General features: G+C 35.6%; 1 protein-coding gene across 1 annotated transcript in view; it reads left to right on the plus strand.

The window, feature by feature from the left end:
• Positions 1 to 22416, plus strand: part of RASGRP3 (RAS guanyl releasing protein 3) — a 295306-nt gene that overhangs the window by 250318 nt on the left and 22572 nt on the right. Inside the window, exons 10-11 of the mRNA XM_053711867.1 lie at positions 2220 to 2297; positions 12092 to 12205. Coding sequence (XP_053567842.1) covers positions 2220 to 2297; positions 12092 to 12205 — 192 coding nt within the window. The remainder of the gene's footprint in view (positions 1 to 2219; positions 2298 to 12091; positions 12206 to 22416) is intronic.

Raw genomic sequence — 22416 nt, forward strand, 5'->3', positions numbered from 1 at the left:
CAGAAACAGCAGAATGGACTCAAAATCATTATATACTCCAGTAGGTCTCAATTACCTTTTGGTGCTTGCGACATATATTAATTAGTCTTAAAAAATATCAGTTTTAATTACACATCCTGAGTGCTACAAGTAATGTAGTTTGTGAAGAATCAAAACGTTTTTTCATTTTGTGCATCAACAATAGTGCACTTAAATAAGACAGTGAAAATGAGCATTTTATGAATTTCAATGCTTTGTCAATATATTATAATATTATAAGATGTAACTAAAAGGGACATAGAAGTTTAAAAAACAATTGTTACTTACATGTAACTATGAGTGTTTGACACATAGATAAAGTCAGCTCCAGAGCAGCAATGCACTACCGGGAACTAACTGAAAACATCTGGTGAGCCAATCACAAGAAGGATATGTGCATAGCCACCAATCACCAGCTAGCTCCCAGTAATGCATCAATACTCCTGTCTCTTAAAATGACATGCTTTATTTGAAACATGAAAGTTTAATTTTGACTTTTACATTCACCTTATAGGGAACATAGATTTCCAGACTCCTGTGATATATAAAGCTCCAGGTACTGAGTAGCAGATACTGATTTGAAGCCCTTGTGGGGCAGGCTCACTCATACAACTGCTGCTTTGTAGCCTCTCTTCCACCTCTAAGGTTGTGGAGATCAATTTCTGTGATCTCGCTTGATCACATTGACAGGCCCTGCTCTCACTTTTTTCTTTCCAAACTTTATTTATAGTAAAATTCTAATACATACCCAGGAGAAAAAACAAGCAGTATTATTAATCATACATAGTAAGGTACTATACATTGCCGATTAGATACAAAGCATTGGAGGCCCTGCTCTCTCCTATGATTGATTGGGGGAGAGCAATGGACAACATACAGCAATGGATGTACAGTGCCAGTGCGCCATGGATTAAAAACTAAGGGCCCTGTGTACTACTGGGGCTTTCAGACTTTGGAACCTATCAGTCCCCGCAAAGAGTACTCAGGCCCATATTTTTTTTTGTTTTTTGCAGCCAGAACATTATAACCTTCAATACACAGTTGACCACAACTCACTAATGCCCGGGTACCCCTAATAGTGTTAGTAGTAATATCACTTTTATTAAAGGGACATAATACTCATATGCTAAATCACTTGAAACTGATGCCGTATAACTGTAAAAAGCTGACAGGAAAATATCACCTGAGCATCTCTATGTAAAAAAGGAAGATATTTTACCTCACAATTTCCTCAGCTCAGTAGAGTTAGTTCTGTGTAAAAAGTTATACTCAGTTACTGCCCAGTTGCAGGTAAAAAACAAATTTAAAAAAATGAAGAAATGGACAGCAGCCAATCAGCATCAACAGTGCTGAGGTCATGAACTATTTTACTGTGATCTTATGAGATTTTACTTAACTCTCATGAGATTTCATTGTAAACTTCCTTACACTGAATAGAGAAATAACATGAGTGTGCACGTAAGCTTGCTCCTTCCGCTGTCCCGGGACAGACATACTGATTTGTTGCATAGAGGTCCTTTACAATGGGGTGTGGCTACTGAGAAACTTTTGAGGTAAAATATTTTCCTTTTTTACATAGCGATGTTCAGGTGATATTTTCTAGTCAGCTTTTTACAGCTATACTGCATCACTTTCAAGTGTTTAAACATTTGGGTATTATGGCCCTTTAATATAATTATCCCTTAATTAGAAAACACCAACACATCTTGCATCACTACACAAGGGTGTAATAAATAAATAAAGTCATAAAAAGCATAATAAAAATAATACTAAGCCATATTCACAATGTGAGCTTACACTCTACGTATTTACTATGGTTTATAGAGACAAGGAATTATGGGATTGGCTGTTTCTAGTCCAATGATTTACTCATTATTTTCCTAACATGATTAGTGATATGATTCTCTAAAAAAGAGGGTTTTGTATTTACATTTAGAATAAAATATAAATCAATCTACAATTCTAAAATAAATGTTGTTTGTAAGGAATTAAAATGGAGATTTTAATATAGTGGTGGATACCTTTTATCTTAAATTAAATAAATGGATGAGTTACAAATTACAGGTAAATCCTAGTAGAGGTTTTCAAATGCACCTTGTCTCATAACTTCTCCTTAGTGAATCTGGGTTTCTGTGATTTTTTGTTTGTCAATTACATTTATTATAACAGCTGAGTAACATTTCTATAACATTATATTTCAGCTATCACTTGACTTGTATCATACAGAAGATGATATTTACAAACTTTCTCTGGTACTCGAGCCAAGGAATCCTAAATCGGTAGGAAACATGTCAGTTTTTTTTGTTTAAAAAAATAAATATATGTTTATGATAAAGTGTGTATAAAATACATTTCTGGGGAATAGAGATATACACATTTCATCTTGCCGTTAGAAAATGTTGTAGAGACAGCTATTTAGACATTCAGAGAAAATGGAATAATAATTGCTTCACAATTCTTTTTGGAGAATTCTAAACCAATTTTGTCTCATATTCTTGTTATATCAGATGATCCTCACTTGGGCCATTTCATAAAGGCAGAGACTTACCAGATTGTCTTCTGGACTCTGCTTCACTGTGCTGCAGTCTTGGGCTTTGATTCTACCTATATAGAGTAAGGTCTAAAGTGTTCCTTAAACCTTATATGCTAAGAGTTCAGAATAACATTATCTACATTTTAAAGCATATGGCTTCATGATAACAAAGTATCTTTCGAAAAATTGTTTAAGACAGCTTCCTGGACACCTATGACTAAGTGCTAAGAGCAAGCATGAAACGCGTCAGAGCCTCACCCCATGCTACCTTTCATGCTTATATTTGTAAGCTTTTTTGAATAAATTTTTGTTTTAAATAACCTGCCCTTGGCGTGCCAGGAGCATTTTTTAATTATCTACATTTTAAAGCATATGGCTTCATCATTGCAAAGTCTCTTTTGAACAATTGTTTGTCAGCTTTCAGGTCTTGGATATGGTCACCTAATTTTTACCATGCTGTTTACGCTTTTGAAACCAGCATTTGTAGGAAAGTGTTCCTGTAAGGGTTTCCTCAGGCCTAGGTGAGGCATTCCTTACGCCTCACCATATTGCTTTGAAAGTAACATATATATATATATATATATATATATATATATATATATATATATATATATATATATGATATTAAGACACTATGGGGTCAGTTCTAATCTTGTCAATCATGTTAATTGGCTGTTTTTCAGCACCTGATATACCTTTTTCAACATCGGAAAACTGACAATGTAAACAACAACACGATTCTTGTATTTTGAAAATATTGGATTGGATATTGGAAATGTCACCCATTTGATGCATGGGGAGCATAGACTTAGAAGTTCACAATACATATTCTCAATGCATTTTAACAGGTTTTCTGAACCATTTTGCCATTATTGAATTCCACACCTAAAGGGACTTGATAAAGTTCAAACATATTTGTGAATATTCCAAGATCACTTGTATCACATGTACAATACACTCTGAAATAGCTACAGATGCCATTTTAGATATATATGAATAAATGATCTACATTCATTAAACCTATATTTATTTCTATTGTATAGGCTGTTGGTAGTGGGCTAGACAGACATTTATATATGTATTTAATATAAATGTACAGTTATGTGAGAAAAAAATAAATAATGACTGCAACATCTAGAAATTATGTTTAGCAATCACATTCTTAATACATTTATTTTTATTTTACACTCACATTTTCATGATTACAGTCATTTTGTCTTCTTAAATTCTGATCACAAAGATGTGATTGCTGATAGAAATCTCTTTTCAAAGTTTGCTATTCTATCTTGTTTATTGGCAACCAAGATCTTTTGCACAGTTTTTGTAACTTTTATTGATATTTTAAACCTTGTAACTTAGTTGTTTCACGAGTTACAGTATGAGAAATGTTACAATCCTAAAACAGAAGATGATACCAGTTGTGGCCACTTTCTTCTTATGAAAAATAAATGTTTTTCTGGATTTAAAGGGACAGTCTAGTGCTCTGCAGGCCATATTGCTCAATTGATTGACAGATGACGAATCTGTAATCCACTAATCGTTTCCCCCCTGGGGCGTGATGTTTGTGCAAAGGGGGTGAATGCCCCGGGGGGGGCAACAATTAGTGGATTGCAGATTCGTTATCTGTCAGTCAAGTGAGCAATATGGCGGGTGGAGGAACGGCGCTTATGGTTATAGCATTAAAAGGTACAAATCTGAAAATATTAATAAATAGTACAAATTTGACGAATGAAAGTCTGCCTACATTTTTTCTATCCTATTCTATCCTATTCTATCCTATTCTATCCTATGACGTGAGCGAGTATGCTCATTTTTACATTCACTTTAAGGGATTGATAGAGAGGTGCAGAAGATGAGGAGTGATGTGTAAGGAAGATCAGCCTGGATTGAGGGGGCAATTAGCGAGACGGGAGGATGATATAGTTACTGAAACTTCATCCTCTGTAACAGGTGCAAAAGAGCTGCGTTTGAGGATAAGCAGATTTTGGATGTTTGTAAATGAATTAGGGTTGGAGATTTCTAGTGTGGTGAGACATTATTTTATTTCCGATGGAGTCTATTTTGCTCTTGAACTGGTAGGCAAAATCTTGAGCTGAGAGAAGTGGTAATAAGGAGGAGGGGGTGGGCAGAGAAGGGAATATAAAGTGGAGAACATACATTTTGGGTATAAAAAAAGAGTAGAGAGAAATCAATTTCTTCGTACCCAAAGTAATATTATATGAAGTCTAGCCCTAATACACCTGATCAGTGGGTTTATTATATGTGTCATGATGTCATGATATGTACATAAAATAATGTTACATTTTAAATCTCATCTACAAAAAAGAAAACAAACACTATAGGGTCAATTTATTAAATGCAGACATGATTCGCTGTAGTGAATCATGTCCGCCCGACATCTCTAAATGCTGACAGCCTACGCGGTCGGCATTTAACATTGCACAAGCATTCGCAGCCAATCTGCCACTAGCAGGGGGTGTCAATCATCCCGATCATATCTGGATGAATGCAGTCCGCCACATAAAAGGTGTCGGACAAGTCAAAGAGCAGTGGTCTTACGACCGGGCAGAGAAAGCAGCATCCGCTGCTTGTTAAATCTAACTCTATACATTTTTTGTTGGCGCCCCACTGAAAACATACTTACAATAGGAGACGTGCATTTGGCAGTATGGTTCACTATCGAATGTGGAAGTAAGAGGCTGCTCACAGTATTTGTCTCTTTTCAGAGCCAATTGCCTTCTTGTTCAAGTGAAACACTCAAAGATCTGTACAAGTCTAGATCTTAGTGTGTTTCACTAGCACAAGAAGATATTTGGCTCTGAAAAGAGATGAATAACTCAAGAAGCCTCTTACTTCCATGTTTGGCAGTGAACTAAACAATAGTGCTTAAATGTCAGCAGCAACCAACATTTTAAAACCAGCTTAGCACCGTAGAAAGGGTTACATTTCAAGAAATCAAAGTTAGAAAACAGCACAAGCTTTTTTTTATAAGGCACATAACTCTGGATTAGCCACCTCCAAGTGTATTGTTTATTATTATTATTATTATCGTTTTTTTGTAGAGCGCCCACAGATTCTGCAGCAATATAAAGATAACGGTATACAAGGTAACATAAAAAAGGATTTAAATGGGAAGAGGGCCCTACCAAGAGTCGCACTTTTGTAGTCAGCTCTTATAAAGGTGATCTGCAAACAGTTGGGCTCTTAGGCTTACATGCTAAGGGGGTTCATGGAGGATAGTAATGGAGGAGAGGAACTGGTAATAGGAAAGGTTAGTGTAGGTTGTATGCATCCCTGAACAGTAGAGTCTTTAGGGAGCACTTGAAGCTTTCAAAACTAGGGGAGAGTCTTGTGAAGCAAGGCAGGGAGTTCCACAAGATGGGATCCAGTCTGCAGAAGTCCTGTAAACGGTAATGTGAGAAGGTAACAAGAGACAAGGAGAGTATGAGGTTGTGAGCAGAGCAAAGGGGACGGGAGAGTATCTGGAGACAAGGTCTGAGATATAGGGGGGAGCAGTGCAGTTGAGGGCCTTGTATGTCAGAATTTTGTGTTTAATCCTGGAGGCAAGAGGAAGCCAGTGAAGGGATTGACAGAGAGGTGCAGCAGATAAAGAGTGACGTGTAAGGAAGAAAAGCCTGGCAGAGGCATTCATTATGGATTGTAAAGTAGCTAGGCGGCAGATAGGAGACCAGAGAGGACAGAGTTGTAGTAGTTGAGGTGGGAAAGAATGATAGAGTGGATTAAAATCTTAGTTGTGTCCTGTGTAAAGAAATGTCTAATTTTAGAGATGTTTTTAAGGTGGAAGCAGCAGGATTTAGCCAAAGACTGAATATGAGGAGTGAAAGAAAGATCTGAGTCAAATGTGACCCCAAGACATCGGGCATGCGGGGTAGGGGTAATGATGGAGTTGACGACAGTTATAGAGAAATGGGGGGTGGAGATTTTAGTAGAAGAAGGGAAAATAAGGAGATCAGTTTTGGAGAGATTAAGCTTAAGGTAGTGCGAGGACATCTAGGAAGAGATGTGAGAAAGACAGTTAGTGACACGGGTTAGCAAGGAAGGAGATAGGTCTGGCGCAGTGAGGTAGATTTGGGTGTCGTCGGCATACAAATGATATTGAAACCGTGGAACTTTATTAAGGAACCTAATGATGACGTGTAGATTAAAAAGAGAAGGGGACCGAGGACAGAGCCTTGCAGTACCCCAACAGAAAATGGTGATGGGGACTGGTCAGAGGAAGCCCCAGAGAAGGCTACACTAAAGGTACGGTTAGACAGGTAGGCTGTGTCACAAATGCCAAAGGATTGGAGGGTTTGAAGCAAAAGAGGGTGGTCAACAGTATCAAAGGCTGCAGACAGGTCAAGGAGGATAAGCAGAGAGAAGTGGCCTTTGGATTTTGCTTATGTAAGTCATTGGTAACCCTAACGATTGCTGTCTCTGTGGAGTGATGGGGGTGAAATACAGATTGCAGTGGATCAGTGAGGGAGTTTAATGTAAGGAACTGGGATAGGTGTGCATATAACAGCTTTTCAAGAAGCTTTGATGCAAGAGGGAGTAGGGAAATAGGGCGGTAGTTGGATGGGGAGGTGGGATCGAGAGAAGGTTTTTTTAGGATTAGTGTGACCAGTGCATGTTTTAGAGATAAGGGAAATATACCGGTGCTGAGGGAGAGGTTGAAAATGTGTGTAAGTATAGGGGTAAGAGTAGAAGAGAGGGATGGGAGTAGCTGTGAGGGGATGGGGTCGAGGGGACAGGTAGTGAGGTGAGAGCACAGTATAAGTGCAGAAACTTCTTCCTCAGTAATAGACATGATTAAGGGCTGATTTTGTTGGCTCGAAACATTGTTGTTCCTTTTTTTGAACCCTGATATAAAGTAATAAAGTCACTTTTTAAACAACGTTTGAGGTTTAACCAATTTGCTTTTAAAGTTTACATTTCAAGAACCCAGGAGTCCAAATCTGACAGTTCAAGTTTAACACAGTCAGTAATGCATCCTTTTGCAGAATGCAGAATGATCAAGCAAATCTTACAGTTGATTGCATTGATGACCTTTCTATAGTCTCTAAAATCACAACAACTTGATAATTCTAGATAAGGATTTATAATCTGCCAATACAGCATTGTGTGAGAGATGTGATGACCTTTTACAGCTTAAATTAAAGTTCATTGACCGTTTCAGTGGCAATCAATAAATAATCAGTGACATTCCACAGGTGACAACATTCATGTACATTTATTCAACAAATACACATTTTGACCAACGTATCTGCAGATTGCTCTATTGAGAATCTGAACAAAATGAATGATAATATTTATATAACTAGAATCCATTTTCTTTTCATATAAGTATCTGGATTTTTTCCAGTATTAAAAAATGTGTTGAATGTATGGGAAGATGAAACCAACAGCCATTTTGATTTACCCACCAAAAAATGGTGGTGTCACATAAGCACTTAAAGCTGTACATAACTCAGACTTCCTGAATTATCCCTACTATTATATACATCATTATGGTGAGTGCTGTTAGCGTAGCACATAACATGTGACCATGTGGTAAATTGCCTCATGAAAGAAAATCAGCATACATTTTTATTGAGTTAGCCTATTAAAGGCCAAATCACAAGAGGACTGGTATTTACCGCTCCTGCTCACACGCTAACTCTGCTATAATTAAGGTTTTTTGTGTGCGTCTGGTACCACTCGTATTACAAGTTGAAAGAAAAAATATTTTGCTTGCGCCCTAACTCAAAGCCAAACTTCAAATATCGAGATCACATTATCGTCGTCCACCAAACAAGTAAATGGAGCAAAAAGGTGGGAAGAAAAACAATTGCATATTCTTAAATGCGCTAACCCAACATGAAAATATGAATTTTTCTAATTCCAATGTTCTTCACATAGTAGAATATGTTCTATGTGTTCATAAATACATATTTCTACATATATCTGATGATGTTTTGGTACAATATATATTTAAATCTATATATATATATAGATGATTATATATAGGTATATATATATATATATATATATATATATATACACAGATATATATATATATATATATATATATATATATAGTAATATCTATTTATAAATACGTAGAATATATTCTGCTATGTGCAGAACACTGGAATGTGAAATATTTACAGTAAATAAACAATATAACACAACAATATGTAAATAAAAAATATAACACTTTATTAAATATGAATATAGCATAAATAGGTTTTTTCATGTTTTCATCTACTTAACTGCAAAGGGCTCCAATGCACTTCTAAATATGTTTATATGTGTGTACATTTGTATTTATATACATATATACACATATAAATACATAAATACATATGTACACTCATAAACACACACACACACACATATATATATATACACACATACATATACATATTTAGACATGTATATGTATGTATCTCTATGTTAAAGCCCTTTGTCTGCCTTTTTTTCTAACACCTGAGACCTCATATCTTTGAGCCCTTGTAACTTTTGTATGCAATATTTTTTTTTAAATAATTTTTTATTAGATGGTGTTATTATTTGTTCAACTGCACTTTGTGATGTGTTTTGGGACACTTTTTTGTTTTGCGAAAGAGTTAACCAGAGGTCTGAGGAAGTGGTATCCTGGCGCTTGTTAATTCAATTGCGCTCAAGTGATCGCATTTACTTTAAACCTGTAATACAAGCACTACACACGACACGCATAAACACCCGCGATAAACCTCTTTTCGCTTGCGGGTAACTGTTAGCGCTCTACTTGTAATCTGACTCTAAACTGCTTTCATGGGTTATATCCTTTGTCAACTAAAATATCTCAAACTGTTGAAGTCACATGATGCTCAGCGGATGGGAATGACAAAAAAAGCATAAAATATTTATTTTATCATATTAAACTTCTATAATATGGTGACCAATTTCACCCTTAAGTTATGCTGAGTTAATGCATAAATACCTGTCTGTTTTTTTAAAGGGATATAAAACCCAGCCGGTGTCTGTCAGATTAAACTACTCATCAGAATGGAGCGCATAGGTCAAAATAAATTTGTAACTCTTCATTATAAGCTACTACCTCTGTAACTGTGGCTGCCTTCTGAAGTTTGCATGCGCAGTCAATGCGTAACAATGAGATCATCCGTCAAAATAAGCTACCTCTGTGACTGCGCATGAGAGAAAGCGGTCACAGAGACATATCTTGTCGAATTTCTCTTTTGTCAGAATAAGCTAACCGTGCAACCTGCAGGGGCTCTGTGAGGTCACTGCATTCCAAAAATGTATAGGAATTTGGTGACGTCACATAGCACATGCACAGTTTACTGGAAGATTATTCGGATGGGTACCTTATTCTGACAGAACACCGTCCCATTTATAGAGCACTATCTCCTGCTATATAGTGCTTAGACATCTACCTAGGTATCTAATCAACACAAAATATCATAGGAATGAAGCAAAGTTATTAATATAAGTACATTGGAAACTTTTTTTTTTTTTAAATTGCATGCTCTGTCTGAATCATAAAAGAAAATGTTTGAGTTTCATATCCCTTTAATTATTTTAAAACGTTACATGACTTTTCTGGTAACAAAAAATACACATTGTTATGCCGTTATGCCAAGTCTTGTGACAGTGACTGTTTTGGAATACTTGCTGGCTGTGTTTCAAACAAAATATGAAATAAACTTAGGTAAATATAGAGAGATTTAAAACATGTAACACATTACTATATTTACAGAGCTTAAAGGGACAGTCTACAACTGAAAGGAGCATTCAGTACTTAAAGGGACAGTCTACACCAGAATTTTTATTGTTTTAAAGATAGATAATCCCTTTATTACCCATTTCCCAGTTTTGCATAACCAACACAGTTATAATAATATACTTTTAACCTCTGTGATTATCTTGTATCTAAGCCTCTGCAAACTGCCCCTTTTTTCAGTTCTTTTGACAGACTTGCAGTCTAGCAAATCAGTGCCAGCTCCCAGATTACTTCACGTGCACAAGCACAGTGTTATCTATATGAAATATGTGAACTAACACCCTCTAGTGGTGAAAAACTGTTAAAATGCATTCTGAAAATAGGTGGCCTTCAAGGTCTAAGAAATTAGCATATGAACCTCCTAGGTTAAGCTTTCAACTAAGAATACCAAGAGAACAAAGCAAAATGTTGTTTTGTGATTCAGACAGAGCATACAATTTAAAAAAGGTTTCCAACTTACACACACATTTGTCTACACATACTTTCCTATGATATTCTTTGGTGACGACAAACCTAGGTAGGTAGGTGTCTGTAACACTACATGACAGAAAAGAGTGCTCCCATCTAGTGCTTTTTCAAATAAATAACATTCTTGCAAAACTGCTGCCATATAGTTCTCCAGGCATGTACACGCTCCTGAGCTTACATTCCTGCTTTCCCGCACAAGATACCAAGAGAACAAAGACAATTTGATAATAGCAGTAAATTAGAAAGTTGTTTAAAATTGTATGTTCTATCTGAATCATGAAAGAAAAATCTGGGGTTTCATGTCCCTTTAAAAGTTGTGTTTTTCATAGGTGTTTGTCCACTACAATTTATTAATAAATTATCACCATTTTCTGAATGCTACAGTGTGTGGAGTACATTTTGTTTTATGATTTTGTTTATGCAGGTATCATCCTCTAATGGGATAAAATGAATGATAAAATACAAAATACATACATTGTAGATGTAAAAAACCCCAAGCGTAGACACTAGTTGACTTTATTTACTGTATATATAAATGATAATTATGTGTAGACAAATGTGTATGTGTATAGCTATCTAATTGCACACATACATTTGAATACATAAAGCCATGTTCACTTTAAAGGGACAGTCTACACCAGAATTTTTATTTTTGTAAAAGATAGATAATCCCTTTATTACCCATTTCCCAGTTTTGTATAACCAACACTTCTATATTAATATACTTTTTACCTTTGTGATTACCTTGTATCTAAGCCTCTGCAGACTGCCCCCTTATCTCAGTTCTTTTGACAGACTTGCATTTTAACCAAACAATGCTGACTCATAAACTCCACAGGAGTAAGCACCATCTTATCTATATGGCACACATGAATTAGCGCTGTCTAGCTGTTAAAAACGGCAAAGATGCACTAAGATAAGAGGTGGCATCAAGGGCTTAGAAATTAGTATATGAGCCTACCTAGGTTTAGCTTTCAACAAAGAATACCAAGAGAACAAAGCAAATTTGATGATAAAAGTAAATTGGAAAGTTGTTTAAAATTGCACGCCCTATCTGAATCATGAACGTTTAATTTTGACCAGACTGTCCCTTTAATGAAATCAATTATAAATTGACTTTACAAATGCATCCATTCCGTCTACTGCATCATAAAACAAAAATAAATTATATGTATGCCTTTTTAATTTTCCTATATAAACATTTTCAAAATAACTATTTATGTATATGTATTTTAGTACGTTACTGAAAAAAAACATTATATATATATATTTATTTATCTATTTATTTATTTATTTACTCACAGCCAACTTCTCCAACAACTCCCAATAAACCAGTTGAACCACTTGACTGGGCCTCAGGGGTTACAACAAAGCCAGACCCCACCATTATCAACAAGCATATACGGAAATTAGTAGAGGTAAGAACTTTGTTTAATTCAGATGTAGATACAAGTTATTTTCCATTATAATTAATATGTAAAACTGAAATAACTTGTGGATTGTTAGTGTTTTGAATCTGAAAAATAGAACAGTTATCTAACAAGTCTGAAAAGAAATGATACAAAAGCATGTGATTAAGAATTATACAACTGCGCTACTAATATAAATCTGATTTAAAATAAAAGAAAGGAAATTAAGTACATGTTTCAAGAAGTAATCTACAAGTGCCATAAATGTTATTTATTATATAAAATGTATTTTCATCTGATTTAGGGCTATATGCTAATTGTCTAGAAAAGCTTACCAAATGGTATGATATACTGTATCTGCAGCTTTATCATATGTCATTATGAATCTACATCAGGGGTCTGAATTTTTTTCAGACTCGGGACCACTTGCCACTGCAAATTTATGTTATGGCACACCTATGTTTTTCTAGCTGGACTCTTGTGTAATTAACCACACATTTATAATGTGTCACAGCTTACACTACATTGACCAATCACCTATCTCTCTATCTCTATCTATATATAGGGGCCTATCTATCAAGCTCCGAATGGAGCTTGATGCCCCGTGTTTCTGGCGAGGCTGCAGGCTCGCCAGAAACAGCAGTTATGAAGCAGCGGTCACAAAAACCGCTGCTCCATAACCTGTCCGCCTGCTCTGAGCAGGCGGACAGACATCGCCGGAAATCAACCCGATAGAGTACGATCGGGTTGATTGGCACCCCCTGCTGGTGGCCCATTGGCCGCGAGTCTGCAGGGGGCGGCGTTGCACCAGCAGCTCTTGTGAGCAGCTGGTGCAATGCTGAATACGGCAAGCGTATTGCTCGCCGTATTCAGCGAGGTCTGGCGGACCTGATCCGCACTGTCGGATCAGGTCCGCCAGACTTTCTAAAATAGGGGCCATAGGCTGCAGATCTATCTATTTCTATCTATCTACCTATATCTATCTATCTATTTATCTATCTACCTATCTGTATCTATCTATCTGCCTATCTATCTATATGTAATTGAAACACACTAAGATCAGTGTAAATTTAGATCTTAGTGTGTTTCACTTGCACAAGAAGATATTTGGCTCCGAAAACATGGAGAAAATGAAAACTTTGACAGAGATGATTGTGTTGACTTGTCTTTTTAACTTAAAGGGACACTGAACCCAATTTTTTTCTTTTGTGATTCAGATAGAGCGTGACATTTTAAGCAACTTTTTAATTTACTCCTATTATCAAATTTTCTTAATTCTCTTGGTATCTTTATTTGAAATGCAAGAATGTAAGTTTAGATGCCGGCCCATTTTTGGTGAACAACCTGGGTTGTTCTTGCCGATTGGTGGATAAATTCATCCACCAGTAAAAAACTGCTGTCCACAGTTCTGAAAAAAAAAAGCTTAAATGCCTTTTTTTCAAATAAAGATAGCAAGAGAACGAAGAAAAATTGATAATAGGAGTAAATTAGAAAGTTGCTTAAAATTGCATGCTCTATCTGAATCACAAAAGAAAAAATTTGGGTTTAGTGTCCCTTTAAAGGGATAGAAAAGTTAAAATTAAACTTGCATGATTCAGAAAGAGCATGTTACTTTTAGACACTTTTAATTTCACTTCTATTATAAAGTTCTTTTTGTATTCTTTTGTTGAAAAGTAAATGTATATATCTCAGCAATGTACTACTAGAAGCTAGCTGCTAATTGTTGTCTGCACACATTTGTCCCTTGCTATTGGCTCACCAGAATCCAGATATGTTTGGCTAGCTCCCAGTAGTGCATTGTGGTCCTTCAATAAAGGATACCAGGAGATTGAAGCAACACTGAAAATAGAAGTAAATTGGAAAGTTGTTTAAATTTACTCTAAAAATGAGGTCTTTTATATCCCTTTAATTAGTAGAATTAACTGATTTGAAAGTTTCACCACATACAAGACATTGAGCCTCATACCCACACACCATTTATATGAATTGTATATGTTCCTAAGTCAGGCTCTTTAATGCCACACAACCACAATCAGTCATTTTACTCCAACAAATCCCTTTGTAACTGATGATGTTTATGGGGGGCGTTTATTGTGGGCATTTCCTTTTTTTGGTGTGGATGTCAATTAAAATTGTGCCAAAGAAGGGCAATAATGTTAGAGGATTTAATTTAGTTCTAATAATAGGAACTTTAAATCATCTACTTCTGTGGGCAGCATAAATCATGGCCAAATGGTAAAAAAGCAACTAGTCAGTCCGTCTCACCATCCAACCAGAGCAATTTTATTATGTTTACAGAAATGTGTAACATTATTAGGGAAGTATTGATTAATTAATGTAATGTCAATTCGGTCTTATAGTGCAACAGACTTCACTGTTTGTTCTTGTTTTTTTAAATATTTGTGAATTAGTGCACTTTCATAATGGAAATGTGTGGTAATTTAGTTCACCAATTTTTGGTGCACACTACTGCACACATTTTCCTTTATACGTTATTTGTTCCATTTTATACACAGCTGAAACATGTTTGCAAATAGACTAAAAAAAAGCAAATCATCTTCCATTACCTATTTTAAATCAAGAGATATTCTTTAGAACAAAATACGTTTATGCTCTCCCTAAAGTATATCATTTACTTTTCTAAGAGTTGTATTAGTAATCTGAGTTTTTAATATAAGGCTATAATTGTGGGACTTATTAAAAGCTAAAAATAAAAAAGTTACATTTTTCCATGGAATGTTTAAAATAGTACATTTATTGTATGTGCTCATGTTTACAAAAATCTTTATTTGTATTATTTTGGAGCTTAATATCCATGGAAATAATGAATGAATTTACTTTTTTTTTTTGAGCACCAGCAGAAGCCCCTGGAATCTATGTCCTTCTAAATACCCTGTAAAATATTGTAATATAATACTGGCCAATTATTAAAAAAAACAAAAAAAACAAAAACAGTACTTTTAAAACTGATAAATATCTCATAAACCTCTGAAATAACTTACTATAAATATTTACTTCAACCAAAGATTTAAAAGCATTTAAAATATATTTATACAAATATTTTTTAAAAATGTGCGAAACCATTAAAGGGATAGGAAAGTCGAAATGAAACTTGAATGATTTAGATGATGTAATTTTAAAACATTTTTAAATTTGCTTCTTTTTTCAAAGGTGCTTCTTTCTTTTGGTATCTCTTGTTGAAAAAGAATTTGCACATATCCTAGACTAGTAGGGGCTAGTTGCTGATTGGTGCCTGCACACATTTGCCTCTTGTGATTAGCTAACTAGCGGCTAGTTTATGAGTTTTGGGGTAAGAGCTGCTTGGTGCTAACTTGCAAATTATTGTCACCGCTCACCTCCCTATAGCGCTGCTATTACAGGTTTTCATAAACCCGGCGTTAGCAGGCAATAAGTTGAGCTCCATACCGCACTCCAATACCAGCGCTGCTTTGAGCTGGTATTAAGTGCTCGTGTACGATTTCCCCATAGACATCAATGGGGAAAGCTGGCTGAAAAAAGGCCTAACACCTGCAATAAAGCAGCGTAAAGCTCCGTAACGCAGCCTCATTGATTCCTATGGGGAAACAAAAGTTATGTTTAAACCTAACACCCTAACATAAACCCTGAGTCTAAACACCCCTAATCTGCCGCCCCCGACATCGCCGCTACCTACATTACACTTATTAACCCCTAATCTGCCACCCCGACATCACCGACACCTACATTATACTTATTAACCCCTAAAATGCCACCCCCAATGTCGCCACCACCTACATTACACTTATTAACCCCTAATCTGCTGCCCCCGACATCGCCGACACCTACATTATATTTATTAACCCCTAATTTGCTGCCCCAATGTCGGCGCCACTATACTTAAGTTATTAACCCCTAACCCTAACTAAATAATTACTATTTAAAACTAAATACTTACCTGTAAAATAAACCCTAAGCTAGCTACAATATAAATAATAGTTACATTGTAGCTATCTTAGGGTTTATTTTTATTTCACAGGTAAGTTTGTATTTATATTAACTAGGTAGAATAGTTACTAAATAGTTATTAACTATTTACTAACTACCTAGCTAAAATAAATACAAATTTACCTGTAAAATAAAACCTAACCTGTCTTACACTAACACCTAACCTTACACTACAATTAAATAAATTACATTAATTAAATACAATTAACTAAATTACAAAAAAAACAAACACTAAATTACTCAAAATAAAAATTTTTTTTCAAATATTTAAACTAATTACACCTAATCTAATAGCCCTATCAAAATAAATAAGCCCCCCCCCAAAATAGAAGAAAACCCTAGCCTAAACTAAACTGCCAATAGCCCTTAAAAGGGCCTTTTGCAGGGCATTGCCCCAAAGAAATCAGCTCTTTTACCTGTAAAAAAAATACAAACAACCCCCCAACAGTAAAAGCCACCACCCACACAACCGAACCCCCCAAATAAAAACTTATCTAAAAAAACCTAAGCTCCCCATTGCCCTGAAAAGGGCATTTAGCTCTTTTTCAGCCCAAAGCCTAATCTAAAAATAAAACCCACCCAATAAACCCTTAAAAAAAACTAACACTAACCCCCGAAGATTCACTTACAGTTTTTGAAGACTGGACATCCATCCTCAACAAAGCCGGGAGAAGTCTTCATCCAAGCAGCAAGAAGTCCTCAACGAAGCCAGGAGAAGTCTTCATCCAGACGGCATCTTCTATCTTCATCCTTCTGACGCGGAGCGGCTCCATCTTCAAGACATCCGGCTTGGAGCATCCTCTTCTTTCCACGGTGACTGAAGAATGAAGGTTCCTTTAAGGGACGTCATCCAAGATGGCGTCCCTTGAATTCTGATTGACTGATAGAATTCTATCAGCCAATCAGAATTAAAGGTGAAAAAATCCTATTGGCTAATGCAATCAGCCAATAGGATTGAGCTTCAGTCCTATTGGCTGATCCAATCAGCCAATAGGATTGAGCTTGCATTCTATTGGCTGTTACAATCAGCCAATAGAATGTATGCTCAATCCTATTGGCTGATTGCATCAGCCAATAGGATTTTTTCACCTTTAATTCTATCAGCCAATCGGAATTAAAGGCCCGCCATCTTGGATGACGTCACATAAAGGAACTTTCATTCGAGAAGAGCCGTCAATTGAAGAGGATGCTCCGCGCCGGATGTCTTGAAGATGGAGCCGCTCCACGCCGGATAGATGAAGATAGAAGATGCCGTCTGGATGAAGACTTCTGCCGGCTTTGATGAAGACTTCGGCTCGCTTGGATGAAGACTTCTCCCGGCTTCATTGAGGACTTCTTTCCACTTGGATGAAGACTTCTGCCGCTTCATTGAGGATGGATGTCGGTTCTTCAAAAACTGTAAGTGGATCTTCGGGGGTTAGTGTTAGGTTTTTTTAAGGGTTTATTGTGTGGGTTTTATTTTTAGATTAGGGTTTGGGCTGAAAAAGAGCTAAATGCCCTTTTAAGGGCAATGCCCATCCAAATGCCCTTTTCAGGGCAATGGGGAGCTTAGGTTTTTTTAGATAAGTTTTTATTTGGGGGGTTTGGTTGTGTGGGTGGTGGGTTTTACTGTTGGGGGGTTGTTTGTATTTTTTTACAGGTAAAAGAGTTGATTCCTTGGGGCAATGCCCTGCAAAAGGCATATTTGATAATTTCTTTTTTATTTTGTGTAATTTAGTGTTGTTTTTTATTGTAATTTGGTTAATTGTATTTAATTAATGTAATTGATTTAATTGTAGTGTAAGGTTAGGTGTTAGTGTAACTCAGGTTAGGTTATATTTTACATTTAAATTTGAATTTATTTTAGCTAGGTAGTTAGTAAATAGTTAAAAATTATTTACTAACTAGTCTACCTAAATAAATACAAACTTGCCTGTGAAATTAAAATAAAACCTAAGATAGCTACAATGTAACTATTAGTTATATTGTAGCTAGCTTAGGCTTTATTTCACAGGTAAGTATTTAGTTTTAAATAGTAATTATTTAGTTAATGATAGTAATTTTTATTTTGATTTGTTTTAATTACATTAAAGTTAGGGGGTGTTAGGGTTACATTTAGGGTTAGGTTTAGGGATGAATAACTTCAGTATAGTGGCAGCGATTTTGGGGGCAGCAGATTAGGGGTTAATAACAGTAATGTAGGTTGCGGGGATGTTAGGGACAGCAGATTAGGGGTTAATAATATTTAACTAGTGTTTGCGATGCGGGAGTATAGTGGTTTAGGGGTTAATATGTTTATTATAGTGGTGGCGATGTCCGGAGCAGCAAATTAGGGGTTAATAATTTTATTTTATTATTTGCGATGCAGGAGGGCCTCGGTTTAGGGGTTAATAGGTAGTTTATGGGTGTTAGTTTACTTTTTAGCACTTTAGTTATGAGTTTTATGTTACAGCGTTGTAGCATAAAACCCATAACTACTGACTTTCTGTTTACGGTACGGATCTTGATGGTATAGACTGTATCGCTCACTTTTTGGCCTCCCAGGCAGACTCGTAATACCGGCGCTATGGAAGTCCCATTATAAATGGATTTTTGGAAAGCTGCGGTAGTTACGTTGCGTTAAGGCCAAAAAAGTGTGCGTTACAGCTAAACCTGCAAGACTCGTAATACCAGCGGTAGTGAAAAAGAGCCTTAATGCTGCTTTTTCACTCATACCGCAATACTCGTAATCTAGCCGTAGATTTGTACAGCTAGCTGTCAGTAGTGCAATGCTGTTTCTTTAACAAAGGTTAACAAGATAATGAAGCAAAATTGAAGAAGTACATTGGAAAGTTGTGTTCTATCAAATCATGAAAGTAAATGTTGGGGTTTCCTGTCCCTTTAAGTGCTTTTACTTTCCATATAATTTGCACATTTAACTTCATGGTAGGATAATTTAAAGGGATATGAAACAGTCCTCCTATAGTAAAAAAAAAAATTAAATCAAAGTAAACATAAAAAGAAACAGATTGCATTAAAAATAGAAAACAACTTACTGTTTTTTTTTTATAAATTAGCTCTTAGAAATTCTCAGTGTAGCCTGCCTGCAGTTAGATAAGAGTACAATTGTTGCTCCATGATTTGTGGAGCAAAAGTCCTCTACACAGCATTGGTAATAGACTGACTGCAGAAATGTTATGGTGTGTCGTAGCAATACTTCAAAGGAAAATCTGTAGAGACCCCAGCCTACTTGTGGGGTTGTGAGAGGAAAAAATGAACCCTCCACAAATTAAGTTTAAAAAAAAAGAAATAGAAGGTAAAATCCATCTAAAATGATGAATAATACATATTGCAATTATTTCTATTAAGCATAATCCACTGTTTAGGGTCAGATTACCAGTGGAGCACAAACGTGTCCGAGCGATAAGGTGTTTATTGCAGGGGTTTGTGCTTGTCAGGCTTACCTCACGTATTTTGAGTTGAAAGTAAACACAATTGCTTGAGCGCAATCGCTATTTATGCTAGAATGATGTATTATCACAAAACACAAAATACATTACAAAGTACAGTTACACTCATAATAACACCATCTAATAAAAATTATAATAAAAAAAATATTGCACACAAAAGTTATAAAGAATCAAAGATATCAGATCTCATGTGTTAAAAAAGGAAAAATGAAAGGATTAGAAGGTAATTATCTATTCTGTATCTAAAGGACAGATATACTGGATGTATTGCACCAAAAAATAAGAGTATATGTCTCTATAATTTATGGGATGTTATATAAATAAGAGGTTACAATTGCTTAGTTGATATATATATATAATAATAATAATAATAATAATAGATGAAAAGTTTGTGAATCACTATATCTCAACAACTATTATTATCTTATGAATTAAAGGTTCTTAATTTTTGTGTGGATATTAGATTTTGGCCTGATAACATGCACACAACTTGACACAAAGGATTCAAACTCTAATCAAGAAGTGGAAAATGAGGGGTTCTGTTGAAACCAAACCACGGTCAGGTAGACCAACTAAAATTGCCAGGAAAATAGTTTGGGATGCAAAGACAAACCCACAAAGAACTTCAGGTGAAATACAGGGCTCTCTGAAAACATGTGGTGTAGTTGTTTCAAAATGCACAATAAGGAGGCACTTGAAGAAAGATTGGCTGCATGGTCGAGACGCTAGAAGAAAGCTATTACTACTCAAATGCCACAAAGTATCCCGCTTACAATACGCCAAACAGCACAGAGACAAGCCTCAAACCTTCTGGCACAAAGTCATTTGGAGTGATGAGACCAAAATTGAGCTTTTTGGCCAAAACCATAAACGCTACATTTGGAGAGGAGTCAACAAGGCCTATGATGAAAGGTACACCATGAAGTATGTTATGAAACAGAACCCCTCATTTTCCACTTCTTGATTAAAGTTTGAACACTGCTGATTTGCATTCTCAATTCCTTGGATATCTTTTTATATCCCTTTCCTGTTTTATACAGTTCAACTACCTTTTCCCGCAGATCCTTTGACAATTATTTTGCTTTCCCCATGACTCAGAATCCAGAAACGTCAGTGCAGCACTGGATGAAAGATGCAAGGGTCTGTCAGGAGTCCAGAAACTCATTAACCTTTAATACACACACACCATTTACAAGCAAACATATCACTGGTGAGGATGGTTACCTTTAATAGCCATTCAAACCCCTTTGTGTCAACTTGTGTGCATGTTATCAGGCCAAAATCACCAGGGTATGTAAACTTTTAATCAAGGTCATTTGGGTAGTTTCTGTTGTCATTATGATTTAAAAAGAGTAAACATAGTTGATTGATAATAAATGGCTTCAGCCAAACACTAACCATGAGTGAAAGAAAAGTTTTTGTTTTATCATTCATATTCTCTGAAAAATGGTCAAGAAATCATTAATTCTGCCAGGGTATGTAAACTTCTGAGCACAACTGTAGGGAGACGTCCCTATTTCTCATAAGAATCTTTTATTGTTATATATTTTGCACATTTGTTTTTTATAATAAATATATCTGTATAGAACACACAAAGTTCAGGGTAGGATGCTCCAGCCGAACAAACCGCGGTGTTCTTCTGCGCTATCACATGACGGGCAAATAGCCAATGAGGGTGCACGTAGAGAACACGTCCCTGTTCAGACGTGAACAGTCAAATATGAACACAAAGATTTCCAGCACTCCAAAAGGTAAAAAACAATCTTTTTATTCGAAAAAATATAAAAACATAGAAAAAGAGCGGTAGCCCTAATAAAAGCAAAGTGTACAGAAGGGGAACCAAGACCCCCTATAGCGTCAGATGCGTTTCATGCCGCTAGGGCACTTGTTCACTGATATCTGTATAGATCTAACCTTTCATACTGCATATCGATATTTATTGATCTCCATACACTAATATCCACACAACAATTAAGAACCTTTAATTCATAAGATAATAATAGTTGTTGAGATATAGTGATTCACATACTTTTCATCTATATTTATCAACTAAACAATTTTAACCTCACATAAGACATATACTCTTATATGGGGGTCCAATACATCCAGTATTTATGTCCTTTAGATACAGAATAGACAATTGCCTTTGCTTTTTAGCGCCCGTTCTAATACTTTCTTTTTATCCTCATAATCACTTGGGAGTGTGATTTTCTGAGAACGTGGCTTTGGTAATAAATTACTAGCGCCTCAGACTATTTCGCCACTATAACAAAAAAAAAAATGGCAAGCAATGGGCCTTAACATTGAGATACATTCATATACATCTTTAAAAATATATATGTATTTATGTATTTATATATGTATAATATTTATATATATATATGTGTGTGTGTGTGTGTGTGTGTGTGCGCGTAAAAAGTGCATTGGAGCCCTTTGCAGTTAAGTAGATGAAAACATGTAAAAACATATTTATGCAATATTCATAGTTAATAAAGTGTTTAAATATGAATTTACTGTATATATTTCAAATCCCAATGTTCTGCAAGTAGCAGAATATGTTCTATGGATTTCTAAATAGATATTCTTATATATATATCTGTATATATCTATACCTATATATAATCATGTATATGTATAGGTATAGATATAGTTAAAAAAACCAGATATATGTAGAAATATGTATTATGAATAAATAGAACATATTCTTCTATGTGCAGAACAATGGAATGTGAAATATTCATATTTTCATGTTGGGTTAGCGCACATGAGAAAATATGATCAGGTTTGTGCGAGAGTGGAGTGTTTTTC

Source organism: Bombina bombina, chromosome 4 (genome assembly GCF_027579735.1).
Source record: "Bombina bombina isolate aBomBom1 chromosome 4, aBomBom1.pri, whole genome shotgun sequence".
NCBI lineage: Eukaryota > Metazoa > Chordata > Amphibia > Anura > Bombinatoridae > Bombina > Bombina bombina.